This window comes from Podarcis bocagei (assembly GCF_964188305.1).
Source record: "Podarcis bocagei genome assembly, chromosome: 12".
NCBI classification, from domain to species: domain Eukaryota; kingdom Metazoa; phylum Chordata; class Lepidosauria; order Squamata; family Lacertidae; genus Podarcis; species Podarcis bocagei.
In genome coordinates this window covers 54541248-54566079 of record NC_138137.1, presented here as the reverse complement: position 1 = coordinate 54566079, position 24832 = coordinate 54541248, and the positions used below count along the sequence as shown (strand labels likewise).

The 24832-nt window shown below is 46.4% G+C and overlaps 1 protein-coding gene across 9 annotated transcripts in view; it reads right to left on the bottom strand.

Moving 5' to 3' along the window:
* The window catches only part of ADCYAP1R1 (ADCYAP receptor type I), a 391549-nt gene that overhangs the window by 311396 nt on the left and 55321 nt on the right, over nucleotides 1-24832 (bottom strand). For all 9 annotated transcript variants that reach the window (XR_014000755.1, XM_081163732.1, XM_081163737.1 and 6 more), the window contains exon 3: nucleotides 6970-7075. Coding sequence is in view for 8 of the 9 variants with exons in the window: in XM_081163732.1 (XP_081019858.1) it covers nucleotides 6970-7075 (106 nt within the window). In the remaining variant the exon portion in view is untranslated. The remainder of the gene's footprint in view (nucleotides 1-6969; nucleotides 7076-24832) is intronic.

Sequence of the window (24832 nt, the reverse complement as noted above, 5' to 3'; positions counted from 1 at the left end):
ACGCCCTCTCACCAGACGTCAAAGAGATAATAAACTACCTGATATTCAGAAGACATCTGAAGGCAGCCCTGTTCAAGGAAGTTTTAAATGTGTGATGTTTTAGTGTATTTTTGGTCTTTGTTGGAAGCTGCCCAGATGGGCGGGGTACATATAAATAATAATAATAATTATTATTATTATTATTATTATTATTATTATTATTATTATTATTATTATTATGGCATAATCTGTTTCAATGTATGAGCTCGTTGGCTCTCATCTCACCTTATTTTTGAAGCGTTTGGCTTCTGCAATGCTGGGGAGACGAGAGGATAGTGACACAAGAATGTAAGAAGAGTCGGCTGGATCAGCCCAATAGCTCATCTAGTCCAGCACCTTGTTCTCATAGGGGATGATCAGATGCTTCAATGGCAAAACAGCAAGGAGGACCCAAACACAAGATCGGCCTTTCCTCCTGTGGTTTCCAGAAGCATTGAAGATGACTCAGAAACTTCAGTTGGTCCAAGATGCAGCGGACGTATTTTGTTGGCTGGGGTTCCTTTCAGATCTTCCCAAACCCCTGTTTAAACATAGCTGCCTTGGTTGCCGGTCCATTTCTGGGCCCAGTTGAAGGTACTCGTGTTGGTCTAAATGCCCCCAAATGCCTCTGGCCTCAGATCCCTGTTGGACCGCCCTCTTTCCTGCAGACCCTCTTGGCTGCTAAGATCAGTGTAGGACAGGGGTAGGCAACCTAAGGCCCAGGGGCCGGATCCAGCCCAATCACCTTCTCAATCCAGCCCACGGACGGTCCGGGAATCAATGTGTTTTTACATGAGTGGAATGTGTGCTTTTATTTAAAATGCATCTCTGGGTTATTTGTGGGGCATAGGAATTTGTTCACTTTTTTTTATTCAAAATATAATCCAGCCCACCACATGGTCTGAGGGACGGTGGACCAGCCCCCTGCTGAAAAAGGTTGCTGACCCCAGCTGTAGGGTGACCTCTTGTTCACCCTGGCTTTTGACACGTGAGGTGTATATTTTAAAGACCCACGTAATTTTTGCAATTTAAGCAGTTTTAAATTGTTTTCTTTTTGTGTGAAATCATTTTTATTTGACTTTACAGATATACACTTATAACATTCCAAACGCAGATCCATATATAGAGATTACTCTGACTTCCCCGCATCCCTTCCATAGGTCCTATTGTCCCATAGTATTTATTACATTGCAAGTTGGTTTCAAATCCTGCTAATGTTTCGACCTGCTTGCAGTGGTTTCCTAGATAAATTATATATTTTTTCCCATTCTTTTTTAAAGTTTTTGTCCTCTTGGTTCCTGAGTTTTCCAGTCAACTTTGCCATTTCAGAGTAGCCCATAAGCTTAGCTTGCCATTCCTCTCTGTTTTTAATTGTTTTCAATATTGTGCGGTATAGCGTTGTAACCCATCCCGGGACCTTAGGGTGAAGGTGGGTAACAACAACAACAACAACAACAACAACATTCTCAGTCCAGGTACAAAGCAAAGGAAACAAGCACTCATTTAGCTGCCCCAGTTTGAAAGAAGGTGAGTTATGAGCTCTTCAGAACTCCATCATATCTCTGGCTGATTAATTGTCTGCCTTAAAGGTAAAGGGACCCCTGACCATTAGGTCCAGTCGTGACCGACTCTGGGGTTGCGGCGCTCATCTCGCTTTATTTGCCGAGGGAGCCAGTGTACAGCTTCCGGGTCATGTGGCCAGCAGGACTAAGCCGCTTCTGGAGAACCAGAGCAGTGCACAGAAACACCATTTACCTTCCCGCCGGAGCGCTACCTATTTATCTACTTGCACTTTGACATGCTTTCAAACTGCTAGGTTGGCAGGAGCAGGGATTGAGCAAGCTCACCCTATTGCGGGGATTCGAACCACAGTGAGAGCCAGTGTGGTGTAGTGGTTAAGAGCGGTAGTCACGTAATCTGGGAAACCGGGTTCGTGTCTCCGCACCTCCACATGCAGCTGCTGGGTGACCTTGGGCCAGTCACACTTCTGTGAAGTCTCTCAGCCCCACTCACCTCACAGAGTGTTTGTTGTGGGGGAGGAAGGGAAAGGAGAATGTTAGCCGCTTTGAGACTCCTGAAGGGGAGTGAAAGGCGGGATATCAAATCCAAACTCTTCTTCTTCTTCTTCAAACCGCAGACCTTCTGATCAGCAAGTCCTAGGCTCTGTGGTTTAACCCACAGCGCCACCCGCGTCCCAATTGTCTGTCTTATAACTGATCAAATAAAAGCAACTGGCGGCCAAAAACAACAACTTCCACAGCTTGTGGCTGCAAATTCCGTAAGTTTGTTGTGTGGATCAATCTGCTGCTTGATTTCTCCTGAACTGATGCCTGCCCCCATCAATTTCACTGGTTTCCCCATGGATTCTAGCACGTTGGAGAAAAAGTTCTCTCGATCCCCCTTCCCCACACAAAGGATCGCATCAATTATCATGCGCAGACATGCGCACGCTAAACTACCTCTGGAAGATGAGGCATCTGGCAACATGCAAAGCAGAGGTGGTGGTGGGTGATGCCTCTTCTGATGACAATCAAGGCAAATGAGCTTTGTTGTTGTGCTAACATGAAAGTGAATAATAAACTCAGCAAAGGATGGGAGTATGCGTGTTTGGGGCAGTTGGGGAGACAGATAACTGGCGATTGGGTTTTGCATTGCCAGGCGCTGTGGGAGAAACAATTTCACAGATGCGCGCTTTGGAAGGAGGAAAAAAACTCTTTTATGCTCATCAGCAAGATGGTGCCTCCCGGCTGCGCCACAGCGGCGAGGGAATGCTCCTCGCCTGGCCCTTTCATTGCAATGCCTCATCAATCTCCCGCCTTTCCAAAGCTTTCTTCAGCAAGCTGTTTTCAATTCCCCTGGCCCTGCTTGGAGTGTGGGGTGGAATGATTCACGCTGCATGCGCAACCCTGGCCCTTGCAGCCAGATACAGGCAGCAGCGGAGCAAGCTGATCAGGCGCTGGTAGGGGGAACTGAGGCAGGGTGCTCCGTGGGGCCTCCGAGGAGTTTGCCTGCCTCCTCCCACTCAGCCGCCCTACAGCTGAGGGGGAGGCAATGGGTGGACTGTTCAGGGCAGCGCGGAGCCTGCGGGACCCAGGAGAGATGCGCGCCATAAACAGAAACGAGAGTCCTAGCCAGGCTTCTTCAATGGGCAGTTAGCTCTGCCTTCGGCCTGTTACTTTTTGCTTGGGAAAGAATGAGAGGAATGGGGCTTCTCCCTTTTGGGTTTTCAAGCACGCAGATGCTAACCCCCCCCCCCCAAGATGCTTTCCTACTAATTTTAACTTTGGATCTCAGCAACATATTCATGAGGGGGGAGTAGGGAAGGGAGGGGGAGAGAAATGCAATTCATTTCGCTTTTATAGGTGAGCCTACTCATTTCTCGCTTTCCAAACCAGTAGGCAAAGCGAAACACAGCCGTCCACACTTCTCTGAATTTTGTAATGCAATTCCTCCAGCCACGTAACGCACACAAGAACACAAACACTGGGGTAAAAGTGTGCGGGAAAATGCAAAGACAAGTTAAGCCATCTTCCAAAACAATGCATCAGGCAAGGAGAAATTGCATTGCAATGTTGTGCGACTTCAATGTCGAAAATCCCTGGTAGAGGACAAGGATCCTGAGATCACGTTAAGGGTAGCCAAATTCTATGCGATTGCCATAAAACTTAGGGAACAAGCTGTGCTATCATAATGATTAAGGTTTTAAATGGTAATTTTAGGTTATATGCTAGTGACTAAGTTTGAATTTATATATTTTTTTTAACTGTTGCTATATCTGAATTGTCCCTGTTATACCTAATTGCAAATTCAAATGTATCCCTATCATGTTTTATGACTTCCTTGATATTGAATATATGCTGGAACTGGTTTGTGACCGAAATAATAAAATTCATTCATTCAATGTTGTGCATTTTAGGCACAGAGGTATTCAATGCGCGTATGAGTTGAAAGCCTCGTGAACAGCTCTTAAAAATAAATATGTAACCTGATGCGACGATGTGGAGACAGAAAGAGTGGAAAAATGAGAATCTGGGAGGAATGGAAATCGAAGGCCCTCTCATCATTGTGAAGCAAGGAAGTCACACTGTATATGGAGGGGAAGGGAGGGCTAGACTCACAACTGGCCACCCTCCTGCCAATCACCAGATGTCATAGGGCATTGGGAGGGTTGTCATGTCAATCAGTGCCTGTAAAGACACCTGCTTCTTGGGAGAAAAGCAATGACAAACCTAGACAGCATCTTAAAAAGGAGAAACATCACCTTGCCAACAAAGGTCCATATAGTTAAAGCTATAGTTTTCCCAGTAGTGATGTATGGAAGTGAGAGCTGGACCATAAAGAAGGCTGATCGCCAAAAAATTTATGCTTTTGAATTATGGTGCTGGAGGAGACTCTTGAGAGTCCCATGGACTGCAAGAAGATCAAACCTATCCATTCTGAAGGAAATCAGCCCTGAGTGCTCACTGGAAGGACAGATCCTGAAGCTGAGGCTCCAAGACTTTGGCCACCTCATGAGAAGAGAAGACTCCCTGGAAAAGACCCTGATGTTGGGAAAGATGGAGGGCACAAGGAGAAAGGGACGATAGAGGACGAGATGGTTGGATAGTGTTCTCGAAGCTACCAACATGAGTTTGACCAAACTGCGGGAGGCAGTGGAAGACAGGAGTGCCTGGTGTGCTCTGGTCCATGGGGTCACGAAGAGTCGATCATGACTAAACGTCTAAACAACAACAGCAAACCCTTAAGAAGATTGGATTTGATATCCCGCTTTATCACTACCCAAAGGAGTCTCAAAGCAGCTAACAATCTCCTTTCCCTTCCTCTCCCACAACACTCTGTGAGGTGAGTAGGGCTGAGAGACTTCAGAGAAGTGTGACTAGCCCAAGGTCACCCGGCAGCTGCATGTGGAGGAGCAGGGAATCGAACCCGGTTCACCAGATTGCAAGACCACCGCTCTTTACCCCTACACCACATTGGCCCTCTTGCACTGCAGGGGTAATCCCATGGGTCTTTTCCTTGCTTTCTGTCACTCTGCAGCCTTTGTCCCCATGCAGGGGGACAAGGAAAGGTGCTGCATTTAAAAGCTGCAGGATTTTTCCTACAAAAAGTGCTTGCACATGTTCCTTCCCACTGCGGCTGGAATTTTGCGGCACCTGACGCCATATGCGATGTCAGGTGTCAGAAAGGTGTGTGTGGTGCCTAGGAAGTAGTTTGGCAGGCCAATTTCCAAGACCTGGTGGGCCAGATTAAGCCCACGGTCCAGACATTCCCTGCCCCGGTGTATGCTGTGTGAATAATACTTCGCTGTGAGATTATTATGCAAAAATGTTTGATTGGCAGAGTTTGCATTGAGCAGAAAATTCGAGAATCTTGGGAATGGCTTCTCTTCCTTTCTCTTTCCCTGGAGTAGGAAAAGGTCCTATTGAGAGGTTCCCCTTCAATGACAAGGGAGGGTAGCATTTGCATTCTGACAGCGTTTCTCCCTTCTCTGCGTCTGCCATTGACTCGAATGTTTTTTTTATGCTTCGTTCTCTGCCAAAGACAAAACGAGTGAGCAGTACCTTTCCCTCCTGTTCCAGCTGTCTCATTTAATGTGCCTTATTTCTTCGAGCTGCCAACAAGAAACCGATTACGAGGGTCCCAATCCAATAAGGCCCTTCAGTCTGTATTGGATCTGAAACTGCTTTTACACATCAGATCGTGCTTGAATTCTTCTTTTTTTATATATAAACAAAAGGTTTTTAATTGCTTTTTAAAGTGTTTGCGCCCATGAAATTGCAAAATTGTTTTCACCGCTCATGCGTTTTCCTTGTGAAATTGCTTCAAGATATTTTGCGGAAAGGGGTTCATATATGGAACTAAAGAAAGGAAATCTTTAAAGCAGGAGGAGCCTCCCCAAGGTGGGCTACAATTAAAATGCAATATAGCATAGGTACGACAATAAGACCATGGGAAGCCAGTCAAAATGAACCATAAACGTCCAGCAGAAAGAAGACCAAAATACAGGACATAGTTGCAACAAAAGCCTTCAGCGGAACATAGTGAAAAGTGGAAGTGTGTACATTTAGGAGGTCTGCTGCGTCTCTGTATTGTCAGTTTCACTCTGAACTTTGTAAGTCAACCCCCAACTCTTGAAGAATGAATGAATGAATGAATGAATGAATGAATGAATGAATAATTTTTTATTTATACCCTGCCCTTCCCACTTCAGAAAACCAGGCTCAGGGTGGCTAACAATAAATTTAAAACACTTAACTGATGCAACAAAAAACAGCATAAAATACAGTATAAAATGTGAATAACAATAAATTCAGAATTCAAAAATCAATATAGGGGGAAATACATCCAATAAACATTAGATGATCACCAGGGCTAGCTGGCTAACTTAGTCCTATTTGAGCCAGCGAGGAGACCAGGGGAGAATTAGCTGTGGGATCCCAGAGCATGTAATCTTCATAAAAAGGGGAGGGGGAGGGAAGGAAGGGGAATAAAAGATCAGGCTAAGTTCAAGTTGAAAGCCAGGTGGAATAGCTCTGCCTTACAGGCCCTGCGGAAGGAAGTTAAATCCTGCAGGGCCCTGATCTCATGGGACAGAGCATTCCACCAGGTTGGAGCCATCACTGAGAAGGCCCTGGCCCTGGTGGAGGATATTCTGACTTCCTTAGGGCCCGGGACCTCTAAACTATGATTATTCATGGACCTTAAGGTCCTCTGCGGGGCATACCAGGAGAGCCGGTCCCGTAAATACGAAGGCCCTAAGCCACAAAGGGCTTTAAAGGTCAAAACCAGCACCTTAAACCTGACACCGCAAGAAGAGATTTATAAAGGACAGAGGCATTAACCAGCATGTCCCCACCTACCTTCTGGTGTTTCCCAGTGATTCCTTCCTTTCCCAGTTCTGGAAAAACTGCAAGGGTGCGTGCTGAGTTAGGGTATGCCCTAAAAACGTACCTGGAGCCGATTCGTTCAGTGGCATTAAGGCGTTCAGCTTCCGGATGGTCTCCAAGCAGGCCTCTTGCTCCTTCCTGATGAAACAGTCTGAATGCATCGGAGTAGCCTGAAAAACAAAGAAGAAAAAGGCTCGTCTTAAGCAACGGATGGTCTATTTTCACTCTCCTGGAGGAAGCCTGAACTCCAGTATTAGGGGGAGGGAGAGGCAAAGACACCTGTATTTAGAGAACAACATTATGCCAAGGGGAGTGGGTTGTAGCTCAGTTGGTGTCAGGGATCGTGCTGAGGAGGGCTGCACTGAGTAGGAATAGTGGGAGCCTCCCCCTCCCCCTCCTCCTGCTCCAGATCCTGGATCTTCCCAGGAGCCGGAGGGCAGTATAGATTTGGAAAAGTGGCTTGCAGAGGGACGTAGTTCAGAAGGCAGAAGCTGGGAAATACTGGATGGGGAACAGCTAGGAGAAGAAGCACTGGGAGGGAGGGAGTTAACAGATTCACTGTCTCTGGAAAGCATTCATCCGCTCAGCCCAAGGTCAAGGAGAGCTGATAAGGTGGCAGTACAGAAAGCACAGTGGTTACGAGATCAGGTTGCAGGATGCGGAAGTGACGTGGGTGACAAGAGGGGAAGTGGATGGGACCCTTAATTGGGAGCACCTCCATTCCTTGGAATGGATTCTTTGTTCGCTTGCTGTGATCATTAAAGTTTCTAACTGGTAAGAAGACTCCTTTTCCTTTGTTCTGCTTATCTACACATATATCTATTTAAAATCACAAAAAAATTGCAGCCAAGCAAAGCATGCCCTTCCAAGTTCCTTCCAAAGCTTCCCTCTTCCCTTAGCATAGGAAAAGACCACACATTTGTTAAGTTTAAAATGGCTTACTTACAAACTCTCCAAAGGTCAGGTTCATGTGCTATTCGATACAGCATTCAGAAAAAGTTGCACCGGCAATGAAATTGGGCTTACTTACAAAGTAGTAGTGAAAGTTCCTAAACTATTGGTACAGGAACTAGAGTGGCTTGTGAGAGCCATGTGGTCTGAGCTGGAGCAACATCTCCACCTTTTGAGTTTCACATGTAGAACAGTAGGCTTGATTACTTGTTTCCTCCCAAGGTAAGGGAAGTGACCAAGGCTAGGTCTGGCAGGACTTAATGGGATCAATGCCTTCATGCATTAATTAAACCTAAGCACACTGGTTATATAAGGATGGCTATCCCACAGGTGAAACATCTGCCTCCACTGCCTCCTTCTTCCTGCTCGTTCATCCTGGTTGTGTTTTGCAAGTTTCCCTTTCCCATACTGCATGCGGCTTTGAATGCTGTTCCACGGGAAAAGTGATTCTCTAAATTTATATACCGTATTTTTTTGCTCCATAAGACGCACTTTTCCCCTCCTAAAAAGTAAGGGGAAATGTGTGTGTGTGTGTTATGAAGCGAATGCAGGCGGGAGGCAGGCAGGAAAAGCCCCCACGCTCCGCGCAGCTCTTGCGGACTTTTCCCCAAGGAGGGAGAAGGGCAGCCCATCACTGATGCGGCCAGTCAGTCTCTTCCCTCACCTCCTGGAAAAGCCCCCAAGAGCCGCACTCCCTTTCACGAGCCGCGTGGAGCATGTGGGCCCTTCTCCCTCCTGGGGAGCCTGCAAGCGCTGCACACCCACTCCACACGGCTCATGAAAGGGAGCGCTGAGCAGAGCCTGGGATGCACACAGGATCTGCTCAGCGCTCCCTTTAAGGAATTTTTTTCCCCTTGCATTCCCCCTCTAAAAACTAGGTGTGTCATATGGTCAGGCGTGTCATATAGAGCAAAAATTAAGGAAATAAAAATAATTGGAAAACCGGCTCCACGGTCTGTTCTTTGTTTCCCCAGCACAATATGCCGGCTTTGGGTTCCTGAGTACAACCACTTAGCGCCGTGTGATATAAAACGATGCTGCGAGCGTGAATTTCTTCGGGCCTGAGCCTCCCAGTCCGGCTCCTTTCGCCTTGAGGATGCTGTTTACAGCTTTCTGCATCCAATTGAGATGAATCGGTTTCAATTTCCCCGGGAGAGAACACCAGCGATCTGTGCAGAACACGGCGCAATGTGATGGATGAGGCACGATGGTGCAATGAAGACAGAAGCTGAGCAAAGGCCCACTATCAAACTCCCCCCCCCAATATCTCCCAAGGAGGCTGAGAAAGGTTTGACTGGCAGCACGCTTGGCTACTGGTGGTGGGAGACACGAGGATCTGATTGGACGAAGCGCAACAACCGAGCATGAATTAATCGAAGGGAGAAGAGGGCTGAGCCTGCCAGCACGTTCAGAGTTTTGTTGCACACAGAGCAATGGCTTGCTTCAAAAACAGCCCAGCAAATTCTATCAAGAAGGCAATAAAACCTGGGGAGGCAGGACAGATTCAGGCAGAGGATGTGAAGATAAATAAGCAACAAAACAGACCTTATGACAGGTCTGAGTTCGAGGGACGCGTGATCACGCATTTATGGGCGGCGTTCAACCAAGTTTTAATCAGGATAGACCCATGGAGATTAATGAGCAATTAAGTTGAATCCATTAAGTTCAATGGTACTACTCTGAGGTTTTTAAACAGAGGTTGGGTGGCCATCTGCCAGGGATTAATTAGCTGTAATTGATGCAGTGCTGAGGGTTCGACTAGATCAGGGGTCTGCAACCTTTAAGACAAAAAGAGCCACTTGGACCCGTTTCCGAAGGAAAAAAAACCTGGGAGCCGCAAAACCATTGCGACATTTAAAACAAATATATCTCCGGAGCCGCGATCTGACAGCGGGCAGGAAGGTGACGTCGGGACGGTGTGTGACTAGCGCACGCACCGCCCCCATGCGACGTCACAGCCAGAACAGCACCTGCCACAGTGGGGAGTCTCGGGGCGCACAATGCGCCTCCTCCCCTCGCTACTATCCGCCCCGGAGCCGCGGCAAAGGTGTAAAAGAGCCACATGCGGCTCCGGAGCCGCGGGTTGCAGACCCCTGGACTAGATGATCCTTAGAGGTTCTTTGAACTCTACTATTCTATGGTGAATTAATAATATATTTTTTTCAACCAGCTGTTCTTCTTCCAGCCCTTGCACACTTCTTTGGAAATACAGTGGTACCTTGGGTTACAGACGCTTCGGGTTACAGGCACTTCGGGTTCCAGACGCTTCAGGTTACAGACTCCGCTAACCCAGAAATAGTACCTCAGGTTAAGAACTTTGCTTCAGGATGAGAACAGAAATTGCGCAGCTGCGGCAGCAGGAGGCCCCATTAGCTAAAGTGGTGCTTCAGGTTAAGAACAGTTTCAAGTTAAGAACGGACCTCCAGAGTATAACTGTGACTTTAAAGATGAATGGGAACCCTTTACAAAGTATTTGAAGACGCAACAAAGCGAACTGGACTCCTTGGCTGGCTTTGAATAAACATTCACAAACTTTTCTATTGATGATAATCAGCTAAATAGTTTGAGGATCTATACAACTGTGTAACATGCAGAAAACAGCATTCTTAGAGAAATCAAAGACTGGAACTGAGGGAAGCCGGGGTGGGGGGTGGGGGTGGGGGTGTTTTGTGTGGGACGGTGGGGGGAGGGAGGATAAATGGGGGAAAAATAAGGATGATATGTTTTTGGATAATATGTTTTGTTTTAATTTTGAATTAAAAAGTTTTTTTTAAAAAAGAACAGACCTCCGGAACGAATTAAGTTCTTAACCCGAGGTACCACTGAGTCCCAATGACTAAATAAATAAATAGGCAAGCCTAGGCCTTACCACATAACCCTATGCGTTGCTTAGGTTTGTAGTCCTAGTTTATCAACTGCCTGCGATTTTTCCATGCCGTTGCTTAGAGATTTTCGTTTGTTTGTTTGTAGCCGGCTTCCTTTTATAGCATTTTTGGGAAACCATTCAATCAAACATCTCAAAAGAAATGCACAAATGTAACATCTCTCGGCATCCGAGACGGTACTTGTTTTGAAATACCTTTGCTCTGTGACTGTAACCATCTCAGATGCCTTTTGAGAGAGGCAGAGCAGTGATAACACTTCAAAGGCCTTGGAGGAAACGAATCGCACAGACCTCAAGGATTCTACAAGGATGGCACCAAATTAAAATGCACCTGTGGTGGTCTTTGTAAAATAATCAGGGCTCCTTCTTCCTTCCTTTCCTTTGAAAGGGTTTTTCTTTGCTCAGCTGATTCTTCCAAAGAAAGGGGAAATTATGGAGTCCCATAACTGTGAGATTAAAAAGGCAAAGGGACCCCTGACCATTAGTTCCAGTCATGACCGACTCTGGGGTTGCGGCGCTCATCTCGCTTTATTGGCCGAGGGAGCTGGCGTTTGTCCGCAGAGAGCTTCCGGGTCATGTGGCCAGCATGTCTAAGCCACTTCTGGCCAACCAGAGCAGCACACGGAAATGCCGTTTACCTTCCCGCTGGAGCGATACCTATTTATCTACTTGCACATTGTGCTTTCAAACTGCTAGGTTGGCAGGAACAGGGACCGAGTAACGGGAGTTCACCCCGTCACGGGGATTTGAACCGCCAACCTTCTGATCAGCAAGTCCTAGGCTCTGTGAGATTACCTTACACCATATATATGCCCCCTCAACCTCTTCAATCTGTGGAACTCGAAACAGAAATCTCTGTTGAAACATTTCCTGATCACCGCCTGGCTCGGAGCTGAACAAGGAACACTGCTGAAACCCACCCAAGGAGAAAGCTTTAATTGGATCGGTAATTAAATTAAAACTATCCTGCCCTCGGCTTTTAAAAGCGCTCCATCCTGGCACCGACAGTCCGTCCTATGAAGAGCTCTTCCTAATTGTGTCTCCAGAGGCCTTTTGAAAGTGAGAAGATTTTGATCAAAATTAGCAGAATGACTGGGCAGTCTGAAAGCGGGTTTGGAGAGAGCCAGCGATCAGGATCTCCAAAAAAAAAAAAAACAACGAACTTCTTATTCTTGCCATTAAAAGAAAGAAAGGCAAAATTAAAATGGAAGCCAAGATACTGCAGTGCTGGTGTTTTCTGTCAAAGAGGGAAATGGCAAAGCTGAAAAAAATATCTCCATCCAGAGTAATTATTCTAAGGATAGAGTCCAGAATCAAATTGTAGACTGAACACTAGGGTCCTTCTCAATGAACACTCTCAATACGTGTGTTCCTAAGGCTTGGGATCAGATGAAAGCAAACCTTTGCAGAAAGGACTGGAATTTGAACCTATGAAAACAGAATGGGCTAGAAATTCCAACCCAAGTGAATTAAACTCAGTACCAAAACACACACACACAAAAATGTGTCTCACACACTAATCTATGGGAGCAAACACACTGGGTTCTAGAGTGATCCAATACCGTTGAGAAAGACAAAATTCAGTTTACAGCTGTAAAGATTAAGTTAAAAGAAAAGAAAGGTTGACAATTAGATAAAATTAAGGGTGAGGATTTGCTGAACTCAACATTTGAAATGGGGATGCAGATAGGGGAGGTACGAGGAGGTCGGTGAAGTAAGTTTTAAGAAAATAAGGTCTTGAAATTATACTTGTTTCTTTTCTGTTTGTGTGTATTGTTTTGTCTGATATAATTTGTAAAATCTCAATAAATATTTTATAAAAAAAGAGAGAGAAAGACAAAATTCAAATAGCTGTATAGACTACTGTATGACTCTACATGCGTTTGCATGTTATAAATTGCCACTGCATTCAAATTTGGGAAACAATGGTTTGCAGAACAAACCAGAGCTGACATACAATCCCAGAGCTGGAAGCCATAGCTTGTGCAAAACATAGCTTGCTCAGCTATGGTGTAATGGTAAACTATGGTTGGCTATGATCTTGGAAGTCTGTGCAAAACCAGGGTATCATTGAAAATTCCCAAACCATAGTTCTTGCCATCGCTAGTGCATGGTTTGGGAGTTCCATGTGGATGTTGGATGGTCACCGACCATCGAGTTTTGTTTGAAAATGGTGGGCTTGTTTCTTTCCAATTCACTACTGGGCTGATGGCTAGGGACGCGGATGGCACTGTGGGTTAAACCACAAAGCCTAGGACTTGCCAATCAGAAGGTCGGTGGTTTGAATCCCCGCGACAGGGTGAGTTCCCATTGTTTGGTCCCTGCACCTGCCAACCTAGCAGTTTGAAAGCATGTCAGATTGCAAGTAGATAAATAGGTACCACTCTGGCGGGAAGGTAAACGGCGTTTCCGTGCGCTGCTCTGGTTTGCCAGAAGCGACTTAGTCATGCTGGCCACATGACCCAGAAGCTGTATGCCAGCTCCCTCGGCTAATAAAGAGAGATGAGTGCCACAACCCCAAAGTTGGCCATGACTGGACCTAATGGTCAGGGGTACCTTTACCTTTACTGGGCTAATGGAGTCAACCATTCTGGGTTGCTGACTGTGGTTCCTTGCAGGCACTGATGTGCTCAAAGCTTCAGCGACTCCCAGCCAAAGTCCTGTGCCTCTATATTTAACCTTGGCAGTTGCTGCCACAGTGCCGGACAATGTATGGCACACAGCATCGGGAACGAGGGCGTCCTTTGCATGCCAACTAGGAATGAATGTGCAGTAATGCTTTTAGCCTCTGAAGCCAATTCCCATAATTCTCTGGATCAGATCCACTAAAGTGAGACTATTCCCATGCTCCTGGAAGGGCTCTTGAATAGCACCCCTACTGCCCAACCCTTGGAGCAAAACAGGGTGGTAAAATCCTGAGGGAGTAAAGAAGACCGTATTACATTGAGCTGTGGGTGGGAGGTAGAGACCAGTTCTGAATGCTTCCTCTCCTCTGTGCCACAAAAAATAATACCGTATTTACTCGAATCTAATGCTCACCCCTTTTTGGCCAAATCACGTTGTAAAAATTAAGGTGTGCATTAGATTCAATGGCACATTTACATTCGCCAGCAAATACTTTTCTTGGTTTCAAGGTTCTGAAAATTTGAGGTGCACATTAGTTTCAAGTAAATACGGTAATTGAAAACACGAAACCAGTACACATGGGAGAGAGATTCGGCCTCGGCCCAGTAAACCTGAAGGAGCGTCTCCACCCCCATCGTTTGGCACACACACTGAGGTCCAGCGCCGAGGGCTTTCTGGCGGTTCCTTCTCTGAGAGAAGTGAGGTTACAGGGAACCAGGCAGAGGGCCTTCTTGGTGGTGGCGCCTGCCCTGTGGAATGCCCTCCCAGCAGGAGTCAAGGAAATAAACAACTATCTGACTTTTAGAAGACATCTGAAGGCAGCCCTGTTTAGGTAAGTTTTTAATGTTTGATATTTTATCATATTTTAAATATTTTGTTGGAAGCTGCCCAGAGTGGCTAGGGAAACCCAGCCAGATTGGTGCGGCATGAATAAACCATTATTATTATTATTATTATTATTATTATTATTATTATTATTATTATTATTATTATTATTATTATTATCCTACATGCAGTGAACATTATATGCGGAGCAGCACCAACATTTTGAAGTGAAACAATCAGTTTGATCACTACCAATTTTTTTTATTGGATGGGTAAGACTTAAGGTATTTAAATGATCGCCAACTACAGTCATATCTCATGTTATGTCTTCTTCATGTTACGTTCTTTCAGGTTACATTCCACGGTGACCCAGAAGGGTTACTTCCAGGTTTCGCCGCTCGTGCATGCGCAGAAGCACAAAATGACATCACGCACATGCACAGAAGCGGCAAATTGCAACCCGCACGTGTGCAGACGTGCCGCTGTGGGTTGCGTTCTTTTCATGTTGCGAACGGGTGTCCAGAACAGATCCCTTTTGCAACCAGGGGTACCACTGTATTTTTAAGGCCTGTGGGCACATCTGTACTTCTGTTATCTCATCAGGGCACTTCTCTCCCCCTGAATCAGCCCATCCTATTCACAGAGAGCTGGGAAGAGAAAAAGTGCACACATACAACCTCTTCAACATTTCTCTGATGCAAACAGGGATGTCCTATTCCTAATAATAATAATAATAATAATAATAATAATAATAATAATAATAATAAAATTATACCCAGCCCATCTGACTGGGCTGCCACAGCCAAGGAAGAAGACTTGCCAAATAAAGTGAGATTAAGACACAATCTGGGAATTCAAGAGAAGAGGAGCCAAGAGTAGGTCAACAATACCAATGAAATCTCTTAGGATCTCACACGTCCCTGTGACATAACAGACATTGCATACGCTGATGGGTGCCCAGGAGATGAATGGGCTTGGGACAGCTGCCGTAGAAAGCTCAGAGCCACACATACGCACATGATAAATGCGATCTCACAAAGCCGTTTCAACAAAATCAGCTCGCTGCATAGCGGAGGCTGTATGCAAAAATTGAAGTTGATTCTTAAAAGGGGGAAAGAGTCAGCCTCTATCAAAGCTGCCATTTACAACTAAATGAGCTCTGCACTTAAATTTTGATTTTATTATTTAGCAGGGATTCAGCCTTTTTTGGGCAGTTTCTGATTCTGCTGCTCTGGTTTTGTAAGAGAAATGGAACACAGGAAGATGCGTTATGCTAAGGGAGAGCAGATCAGTATTGTCTGCCATGGTTGGCAGCGCCTCTCTAGTGTTTTAGATATGTCTAACTCTAACTGAAGATGCCAAGGGACGCGGATGGCGCTGTGGCCTAGGGCTTGCTGATCAGAAGGTCGGCATTTCGAATCCCCGCGACGGGGTGAGCTCCCGTTGCTCGGTCCCTGCTCCTGCCAACCTAGCAGTCTGAAAGCACGTCAAAGTGCAAGTAGATAAATAGGTACCACTCTGGCGGGAAGGTAAACGGCATTTCCATGCGCTGCTCTGGTTCACCAGAAGCGGCTTAGTCATGCTGGCCACATGGCCTGGAAGCTGTACGCCGGCTCCCTCGGCCAATAAAGCGAGATGAGCGCTGCAACCCCAGAGTCAGCCACGACTGGACCTAATGGTCAGGCGTCCCATTACCTTTTTTACCTGAAGGTGCCAGGGACTGAACTTGTATAAAAGGGATGCGGGTGGCGCTGTGGTCTAAACCACCAAGCCTCTTGAGCTTGCCAATCGGAAGGTCGATGGTTCAAATCCCTGCTACGGAGTGAGCTCCCATTGCTCTGTCCAAGCTCCTGCTAACCTAGCAGTTCAAAAGCACACCAGTGCAAGTAGATAAATAGGTACCACTGTGGCGGGAAGGTAAGCGGCATTTCCGTGAACTCTGGCACTCATCACAGTGTCCTGTTGTGCCAGAAGCGGTTAAGTCATGCTGGCCACGTGACCCGGAAAGCTGTCTGTGGACAAACGCCGGCTCCCTCGGCCTGAAAGCGAGATGAACTCCGCAACCCCATAGTTTCCTTTGACTGGACTTAACCGTCCAGGGGTTCTTTAACTTTTTACCTTATTTGTACCCTACTCATCTCCCTAGGTTCCCCCAGTCACTCTGATCTGCTGCCAGTCTCCATACGATGCATAGCAACATTTCACTCTTGTGCCTTAAAGGAATGTTAGATGCAGGGAGTGGCCTGATCAAAGCTGATCCATCTAGCTTGTTATTGCTAATTGATCTCCAGGGTCTCTACAAAGCCTTTAGATGGGAATGCGAAGAACTGAAGAAGAAGCGCAGGCAATAAATGTGGTCTATTCACCACATTCCCCTCCCCAGAGCAACTGAAGGCACTTATTTATCCAAAACAATCACTTTATGGCTACGTCAAGACTAACGTGTTTAAAGGCATTATGCACTCATAGAAGGCAAGTTATCTGGGGCCAAATGCAGTTATTTCAGAGAAGGGGAATCACGACTCGCAGCAAATCCTCCCACACTTGTGAATCACACATCTGTGAATGCTGGCATCATGACATCAGCAGGTGACATCACCAGCCCAAGCGATATGCCCTCTTGCTCGTCGCATCCATATTGCTATGGAATCTGTGCCCTGCTAGGCAGTGTGCCCCATGGGAATATGACATCACTGCCCAAAGTTGTCCAAAGAGCCTTTCCTCAGATTCTCTTGTCTGGAAAATAATCCTATGTCTTCAGTGGCATGTCTCTTGCTGAAGTGTGCCACTTTGCTTGCAGGTGGACAATCGAATCCAGGGAATGCTCTCTCTCTCATTGAGATGCTCTCAGTCAGACAGGTACAATGGTACCTCAGGTTAAGAACTTAATTCGTTCTGGAGGTCCGTTCTTAACCTGAAACTGTTCTTAACCTGAAGCACCACTTTAGCTAATGAGGCCTCCCACTGCTGCAACGCCGCTAGAGCACGATTTCTGGCTCATCCTGAAGTTAAGTTCTTAACCCGAGGTACTATTTCTGGGTTAGCTCATTCTTAATTCATTCTGTAACCTGAAGCGTCTATAACATGAAGCATCTGTAACCCGAGGTACCACTGTACAGTCATGCTAAGTGGTTTCAATTTTGGACCAAATTGCCATGGGGGGGGGCAGAAGCATGGGAATGAGAGGTCCATTCCTGATGGATTCTTAATCTATGTCTCTGTCTGCTCCCTCCAGGGGTCTCTGACAGGGCACCCACAGGTACTAAGGTTCCCAATTCCTATGGCACCTGAAGAGAATCTCAGTACTCAGTAAACATCCACGATCCATAAGAGAATGTATCTATTTCCTGCTCAGTTTCTGTCTACAATAATTCAGCATCACCTACATTGAAGGAGCATCTCCATCTCCCTTGTTCAGCCCAGACACTGAGGTCCAGCTCTCAGGGCCTTCTGGCGGTTCCCTCATTGCGAGAAGTGAGGTTTCAGGGAACCAGGCAGAGGGCCTTCTCGGTGGAGGCGCCCCACCTGTGGAATGCTCTCCCATCAGATGTCAAGGAAATAAACAACTATCAGACTTTTAGAAGACCTCTGAAGGCAGCCCTGTTTAGGGAAGCCAGTGTGGTGTAGTGGTTAAGAGTGGTGGACTCGTAATCTGGTGAGCTGGGTTCACGTCCCCGCTCCTCCACATGCAGCTGCTGGGTGACCTTGGGCTAGTCACACTTCTCTGAAGTCTCTCAGCCCCACTCACCTCACAGAGTGTTTGTTAATGATGCTAAGACTGTTTTGAAATATGGAAGTGATGTTATATGGAAAATGTCTGGATATGGCTACTGGATGAAAAAAATAATATCCACGCAGGATTACAAACTGTTCTAACCAGCTTGCGGAGACTATCAGAGGTCACAAAGAGAAAGGGAAAATATATGAAAATAACAACAAGAGATGTGGAAAAATAATAAGAAAGGACTGGATAGTACTGTGAACATCATAAGGTTAGATTTGTGGACATTAAAACAGCAGTAAGAAGCAAGAAGTTGATTGGATCCCTTTGGAACTTGAAATATGGGTACCCCCAACAAAAATTTAAAATTCGGCTGTGTAATTTGGAATTTATGTAATTTGGTTTGATTTGATGTGATTGGTCAGTTAATAAAAAAATATTCTTAAAACAGAGTGTTTGTTATGGGGGAGGAAGGGAAAGGAGATTGTTAGCTGCTTTGAGACTCCTTAGGGTAGTGATAAAGTGGGATATCAAATCCAAACTCTTCTTCTTCTTTAATATTTGATTAATCATTGTATTTTAATATTCTGCTGGAAGCCACCCAGAGTGGCTGGGGAAACCCAGCCAGATGGGCAGGATATAAATATTATTACAGTGGTACCTCGGGTTAAGAACTTAATTCGTTCTGGAAGTCCATTCTTAACCTGAAACTGTTCTTAACCTGAGGTACCACTTTAGCTAGTGGGGCCTCCTGCTACTGCCGTGCCGCCGGAGCACGATTTCTGTTCTCATCCTGAAGCAAAGTTCTTAACCTGAGGTACTATTTCTGGGCTAGCGGAGTCTGTAACCTGAAGTGTCTATAACCTGAAGCGTCTGTAACCTGAAGCGTCTGTAACCCGAGGTACCACTGTATTATTATCATTACTAATACAGTGGTGCCTCGCAAGACGAAAAGAATCCGTTCTGTGATTCTCTTCGTCTAGCGTTTTTTTCGTCTTGCGAAGCAAGCCCATTGACGGATTAGCGGATTAGCGGATTAGCGCTATTAGCGGCTTTTAGCGGCTTTTAGTGGTTTATCTGCTGATCGGATCAGCTAATAAGCGGCTTAGCGGCTTAGAAAAAAGGGGGGAGGGAAAAAAACCAGCAGGAACTCGCAAGACATTGTCATCTTGCGAAGCAAGCCCATAGGAAATTCGTTTTGCGAAGCACCTCCAAAACGGAAAACTCTTTCGTCTAGCGAGTTTTCCGTCTTGCGAGGCATTCGTCTTGTGGGGCACCACTGTACTACTACTACTACTACATTGAACAAACCCCCTTAGACAGACCTACGTTTCAGTGGATGCCAGGATCAGAAACCTACACTCTCATCCATTTTAAACAGAGAAGACTCTTTTTCTACTCTTCTACTCTTTTTCCTACATCTCTTCTGTGTTATGCCACAACTCAAAGCTGCCCTTTAGTGTAATGCCATCCCCCAAGGCAGCCATTTTCTGACTAGTACCCACAACGGGTTCTCAACGTCCCAAAGCGCCCACTGTCCCAAAACAGTCGGTGACCCCCAGGCTTACACACTGACAACTTCTGTTGCATGCAAAGGTCCCGGGTTCAAGTCCCAGAATCTCCAGGGTGCCCTCTGACTGAAACCACTGCCAGTTAGTGTAGATGATATTAAGTTATAGCTACACCAGCTTCTGCCTGTTCTGAGTTGGCATACGGCAACTGCCTACGTTCCGTGACTTTCCAAGGGCAGGAGAAAGTTATGCCCTGCAAGCAAAAGCGGTGGTTATAGCTTTCAACAGATGGCAAAAAAAGCCCAGGCGCTGAGATGCCCGAAGGACTGAGAGACATCTGCTCTTCCAAATAAGGAGTCAGGTGAGTTGATTAAAAAGGGCAGAAGGGGACAGAGAGCCATCACTGATAGAAGGCTGGAAAGGTTTAAATTTACCACTGAGACAAGGGTGACCTTGGCTAAACATTGTTCCTCAGTCTCGAGTAAATTTGAATGGCAAAGAATAATGGGGGGGAAATGTCCATTTTTTAAAGTCTCCAAGCCAATTTCTGGATGCAAAAGCCAGACATTTGGGATAGTTCCCAGTGGTTTAATTTTCTTGAGTTTAAACCAATGCCCCTTAAATCAAGTGCATATCTCGTGAATGCACACTAAGATGCCAGGAGCTCAGCCCAACAATTGATAGGTAATGGGAGCACCAACTTTTGGGGGCCAGAGTTTTGAGTTTTAAGAAAAGTGCTGTGGGCACCAGTTGCAAAATGTCTGCCAGGGTAGATGGCTGTGGCTGCAACGGGGCATGGAATAGCACAAAATGTCTGCTATATCTAACAGAGAAAAATAAGAGAGGTAAAGGAAAAAAGGAAGAGGAAGAGATAGGACAAAAAACTGGAAAAATCGCACCTATACCAGTCACTGTCAGGAGCTCGTCCTACACTCGAGTAGGACCCTCGCAGAGACACATGCCTGACTAGCATGTTCCCTCCCTCCTGGTCGTTCATTCGGGAGCTTCAAAAGCTTTATTCAGGCCAAACATCACAGTGACTGATGCCAACAGACACCGGCACACTTAGGGATCTGGAGAGTCTTTGCAGCTTGAGTACAGACCTCAGCAACTCAGCATTTTGGCTAATCTACTTTATTTACATATAAACACACACGGAGCACTGCAACATGGCTCCCTCTCTCTCTAGCATCAGACAGCAAAGAGAGAAAGTACAAAGGCCAATAGTCCCACTTCACGGAACACAGGAACACAAACATCCTGTCTCCGTCACTTCCCACTTTGTGGAGCCAAAACACACACCGCTATGTGATAGACAACAATCCCATGACTGCAATCATGGAGCACGAATTCTAACAGTCACTGTAGGATGAGGCTGTCAATGGCTACTAGCCAGGATGACTATGATCTGCCTCCCCAGCTGGAAGCAGCTGCTTCTGAATATCAGTTTCTGGAAACCACAAGAGAGGAAAGTTGTTCCGGTGCTCAAATGCTTCTTGGTTGCCCATCGGGATCTGTTTGGCCACTGTGGGAACAGGATACTGGAGCCCCTTTGTCCCGATCCACGAGGCTCTCCTTATTTTCTTACTGTTCAGCCAGTTAAGTTGCTCTGGTAAGGGCCCAGTGCCCCAACTATATCTGTGGTTAATGCAGTCAACTCGGTAGTATCATTCTGTGAGTCTGAAGTCAGCCTGTCTGTTAGTCAGTGTTACTTGTCCAGTGTTACGTCTTGAATTGCTGGAGTTTATTTGGAGCAACGGCGATACTTTGTATGCATTGGTAGATATCTGCATCTGCAAAAGCTTACAAGCTGTCAGTTCTGTTCCTTCACTGACAGGGAATGAGAACACAGGCACAGAGAGAGAGAGCAGATAAGAGTGAAATGCAGAGAGGAGGGAGAAACAGCAGGGAGCAGCCATAACCTGATCTCTGGACACAGGGGAAACTAGAGAGAGAGCCAGAGCGAAAGAATGCAGCTTGTCAGCTCAGACAGTGACACAGACACAGGAATACAGGGAGTGCCCTCTCCAAAATCTCGTAGACCATGGGTAGGCAAACTAAGGCCCGGGGGCCAGATCCAGCCCAATTGCCTTCTAAATCCAGCCCGCAGACGGTGAGGGAATTATCGTATTTTTACATGAGTAGAATGTGTGCTTTTATTTAAAATGCATCTCTGCGTTATTTGTGGGGCATAGGAATTTGTTCATTTGTATTTTTTTTTTCAAAATATAGTCAGGCCCCCCCCCAAGGTCTGAGGGGCAGTGGACCAGCCCCCTGCTGAAAAAGTTTGCTGACCCCTGTCGTAGACTCACGAGACTGTCCAAAACAGAAATGGCAGAGGAGTGTGATCTGTCCATGAGAGAAGGTATGTTCAAGGAGTGCAGCAGAAAAGGCATGCCTGTCCAATTTTTATCAGTATTCCTATTTGTATATCATCAGCTCCCCTCCAGCTTTTAATGCACCCTGTAGACTTCCCTGCCAGGGCCTAAGTAAGCTGACAACACAGTTAAGCAAGCTGCTGATTCAGCAGCAGAAATTCAGCAACACGCTTATTAAAGCCTTGAATAGTCTCCTTCCTCGTCCTGGTTATTAATAGCCGAATCTGAAGTGGCTCGAGGCAAGTCTATTTCCTTGCAATTTCTTTCCAGCATTTCCTTTTTCTACTTCCCCGCACCCCCCGCCCCTCACTGAGCTGAGCTTTTTCAAAAACCTGACGAAGATGGGGAAGCCAATATCAACAACTCTCCCCAAATGCTATTTGCTTCTCGTGTGAAGAACCCTGACCAAGTCAACGGGAAGCAGAAACCTTCTGTTTCCAGGGTCCATTGATTTTGTCTGGTGTGTGCGTGTGTGATTTGGGGACACAGGTGGCGCTGTGGGTTAAACCACAGAACCTGGGCTTGTCAATCAGAATGTCAGCTGTTTGAATCCCTGCGACGGGGTGAGCTCCCGTTGCTCGGTCCCAGCTCCTGCCAACCTAGCAGTTCGAAAGAACGAAGTGCAATTAGATAAATAGGTACCACTCCGGTGGGAAGGTAAATGGCATTTCCGTGCGCTGCTCTGGTTCGCCAGAAGCGGCTTAGTCATGCTGGCCACATGACCTGGAAGCTGTACGCCAACTCCCACAGCCAGTAAAGCGAGATGAGTGCCGCAACCCCAGAGTCGTCTGCGACTGGACCTAATGGTCAGGGATCCCTTTACCTTTATCTCCTTTGCATTTGGGAAGGGAGGGGCGATGGTATGATCTATGAAAACTTGGGCAGGTGGAAATACAGTACAAAACGCCCTCGATTTCTGAGAAGCAATTGACATAGAAATGAGCATCAAATGCCTGCTAGATTCCGCTAGATTTTCAGAAGTGTCTTTTATATTGTGTGAAAGGTCACATAAAATGTGAACGTTATCATGGAAGGAAATGTCAGGAAGATGGAATGCAGTGCTGCCTAAATCTCTAAGGTCTCAGACGGACAGTCCTGCTATTCTTGAGATCTTTTGTAACTGGAGATGCCTGGGATTGAACTGAGGACCTTGCAGATGCAAAGACTGAGCTCCACCACTGAGCGATCCTCCCTCCTCTTCCCCATATTCTCCCGGGCTTGTATTTACCTCTCTGCCATTCACAGTGTTCCTTCACACCCTGTCATTAGCACAGCAGAGTGCCGCTCGCGCCTTCCCTTAAAAACCAGCCTTATCATACTAATCGCAGCCTAAGGCAGGAACCATTTATTATCTGCGCACTCCAACCTTGAAGCGCTACAAAGGCATCTGGAGGAAGTGCCAGTCCTTAGCGCCAAAAATCCACCTGATTGAATCATTACTGGCAATTCAAACACCTGCAATGCAGTTGGCTTTAGAATTCAGCTCAAAGCCCTCAAGGCAACGTTGTGACTCACAAATCAAATTGTTTCCCGCGCATCTTTTGTAGCCAGCTTAAGGGGGACATGTGCGCTGAAGGTTTCACCCCTGAGTTTCCTCAGTGGCAGCTTCACTTGGTCTCCCTGGCAAAAACACTTTGACAGCAGCCATAATCTACCGTATTTTTCGCTATATAAGACACACCAGACCACAAGACACACCTAGGAGGAAAACAAGAAAAAAAATATTCTGAATCTCAGAAGCCAGAACAGCAAGAGGGATCGCTGCGCAGTGAAAGCAGCAATCCCTCTTGCTGTTCTGGCTTCTTGGATAGCTGCGCAGCCTGCATTCACTCCGTAAGACGCACACACATTTCCCCTTACTTTTTAGGAGGGGAAAACTGAGTCTTATAGAGCAAAATATACGGTAAGTGCTCGGCTGCTAGATCAGACCAAAGGCACACATAGTCCAGTACCCTGTTCTCACAGTGACCAGCCAGATTTCCATGGGAAGCCCACAAACCAGGACTGAGTGCAACACACTAATACTAACAACAACAACAACAACAACAACAACAACAACAACAACAACAACAATTTTTATTTATATCCACCCTCCCTGGCCAGAGCCGGGCTCAGGGTGGCTAACACCAATAAATTCACAGTAAAAACATAATAGGTGAAAAAGAGACGGGGGAAAGGGGGCAAAAACCAATTTAAAATACAGGTTAAAATGCAATTTAAAATGCAGCCTCATTTTCATGTAGCTGATAAATCAAGACCATAAGGGGAGGGAAACATAAGGGTCAGACTGAGTCCAAACCAAAATCCAGGTGGAACAGCTCTGTCTTGCAGGCCCTGCAGAAAGATGTCACGTCCCGCAGGGCCCTGGTCTCTTGTGAGAGAGCGTTCCACCAGGCTGGGGCCAGTGCTGAAAAGGCCCTGGCCCTAGTTGAAACCGATCTAACCTCCTTGAGGCTCGGGACCTCCAAAGTGTTGTTATTTGTGGGCCTTAAGGTCCTCCGCAGGGCATACCAGGAGAGGCGGTCCCATAGATATGAAGGTCCTAGGCCGCACGTTATGATGGTTGGTTAGAGCATGGTGCTGAAAGTTGCAGGTTCGATCTCCACATGGAACAGCTGCATATTCCTGCATTGCAAGGGCTTCTGCTAGATGATCCCCAAGGTCCTTTCCAACTCTACGATTCCATTAGATGAAGCTTCCATGAGAAGCCATTGAGATTCCATGAGATCCCCAGCAAATTATATTCAGGGGCAAACTGACTCTGACAGTGGAGGGAGAATGTAGTCATCATGACAATAACCTGCAGGTGGACCTATCTCCTTGAATCCATCCAATCATCTTTTAAAGAAAGGTATGTTAAACAGAGGGACGCGGGTAGCACTGTGGTCTAAACCACTGAGCCTAGGACTTGCCGATCAGAAGGTCAGTGGTTCGAATCCAGTATAGATTCTAGATGCTATAAAGGAAGTAATAGCGCCACTGTATTCTGCTCTGGTCAGACCTCACCTGGAGTACTGTGTCCAGTTCTGGGC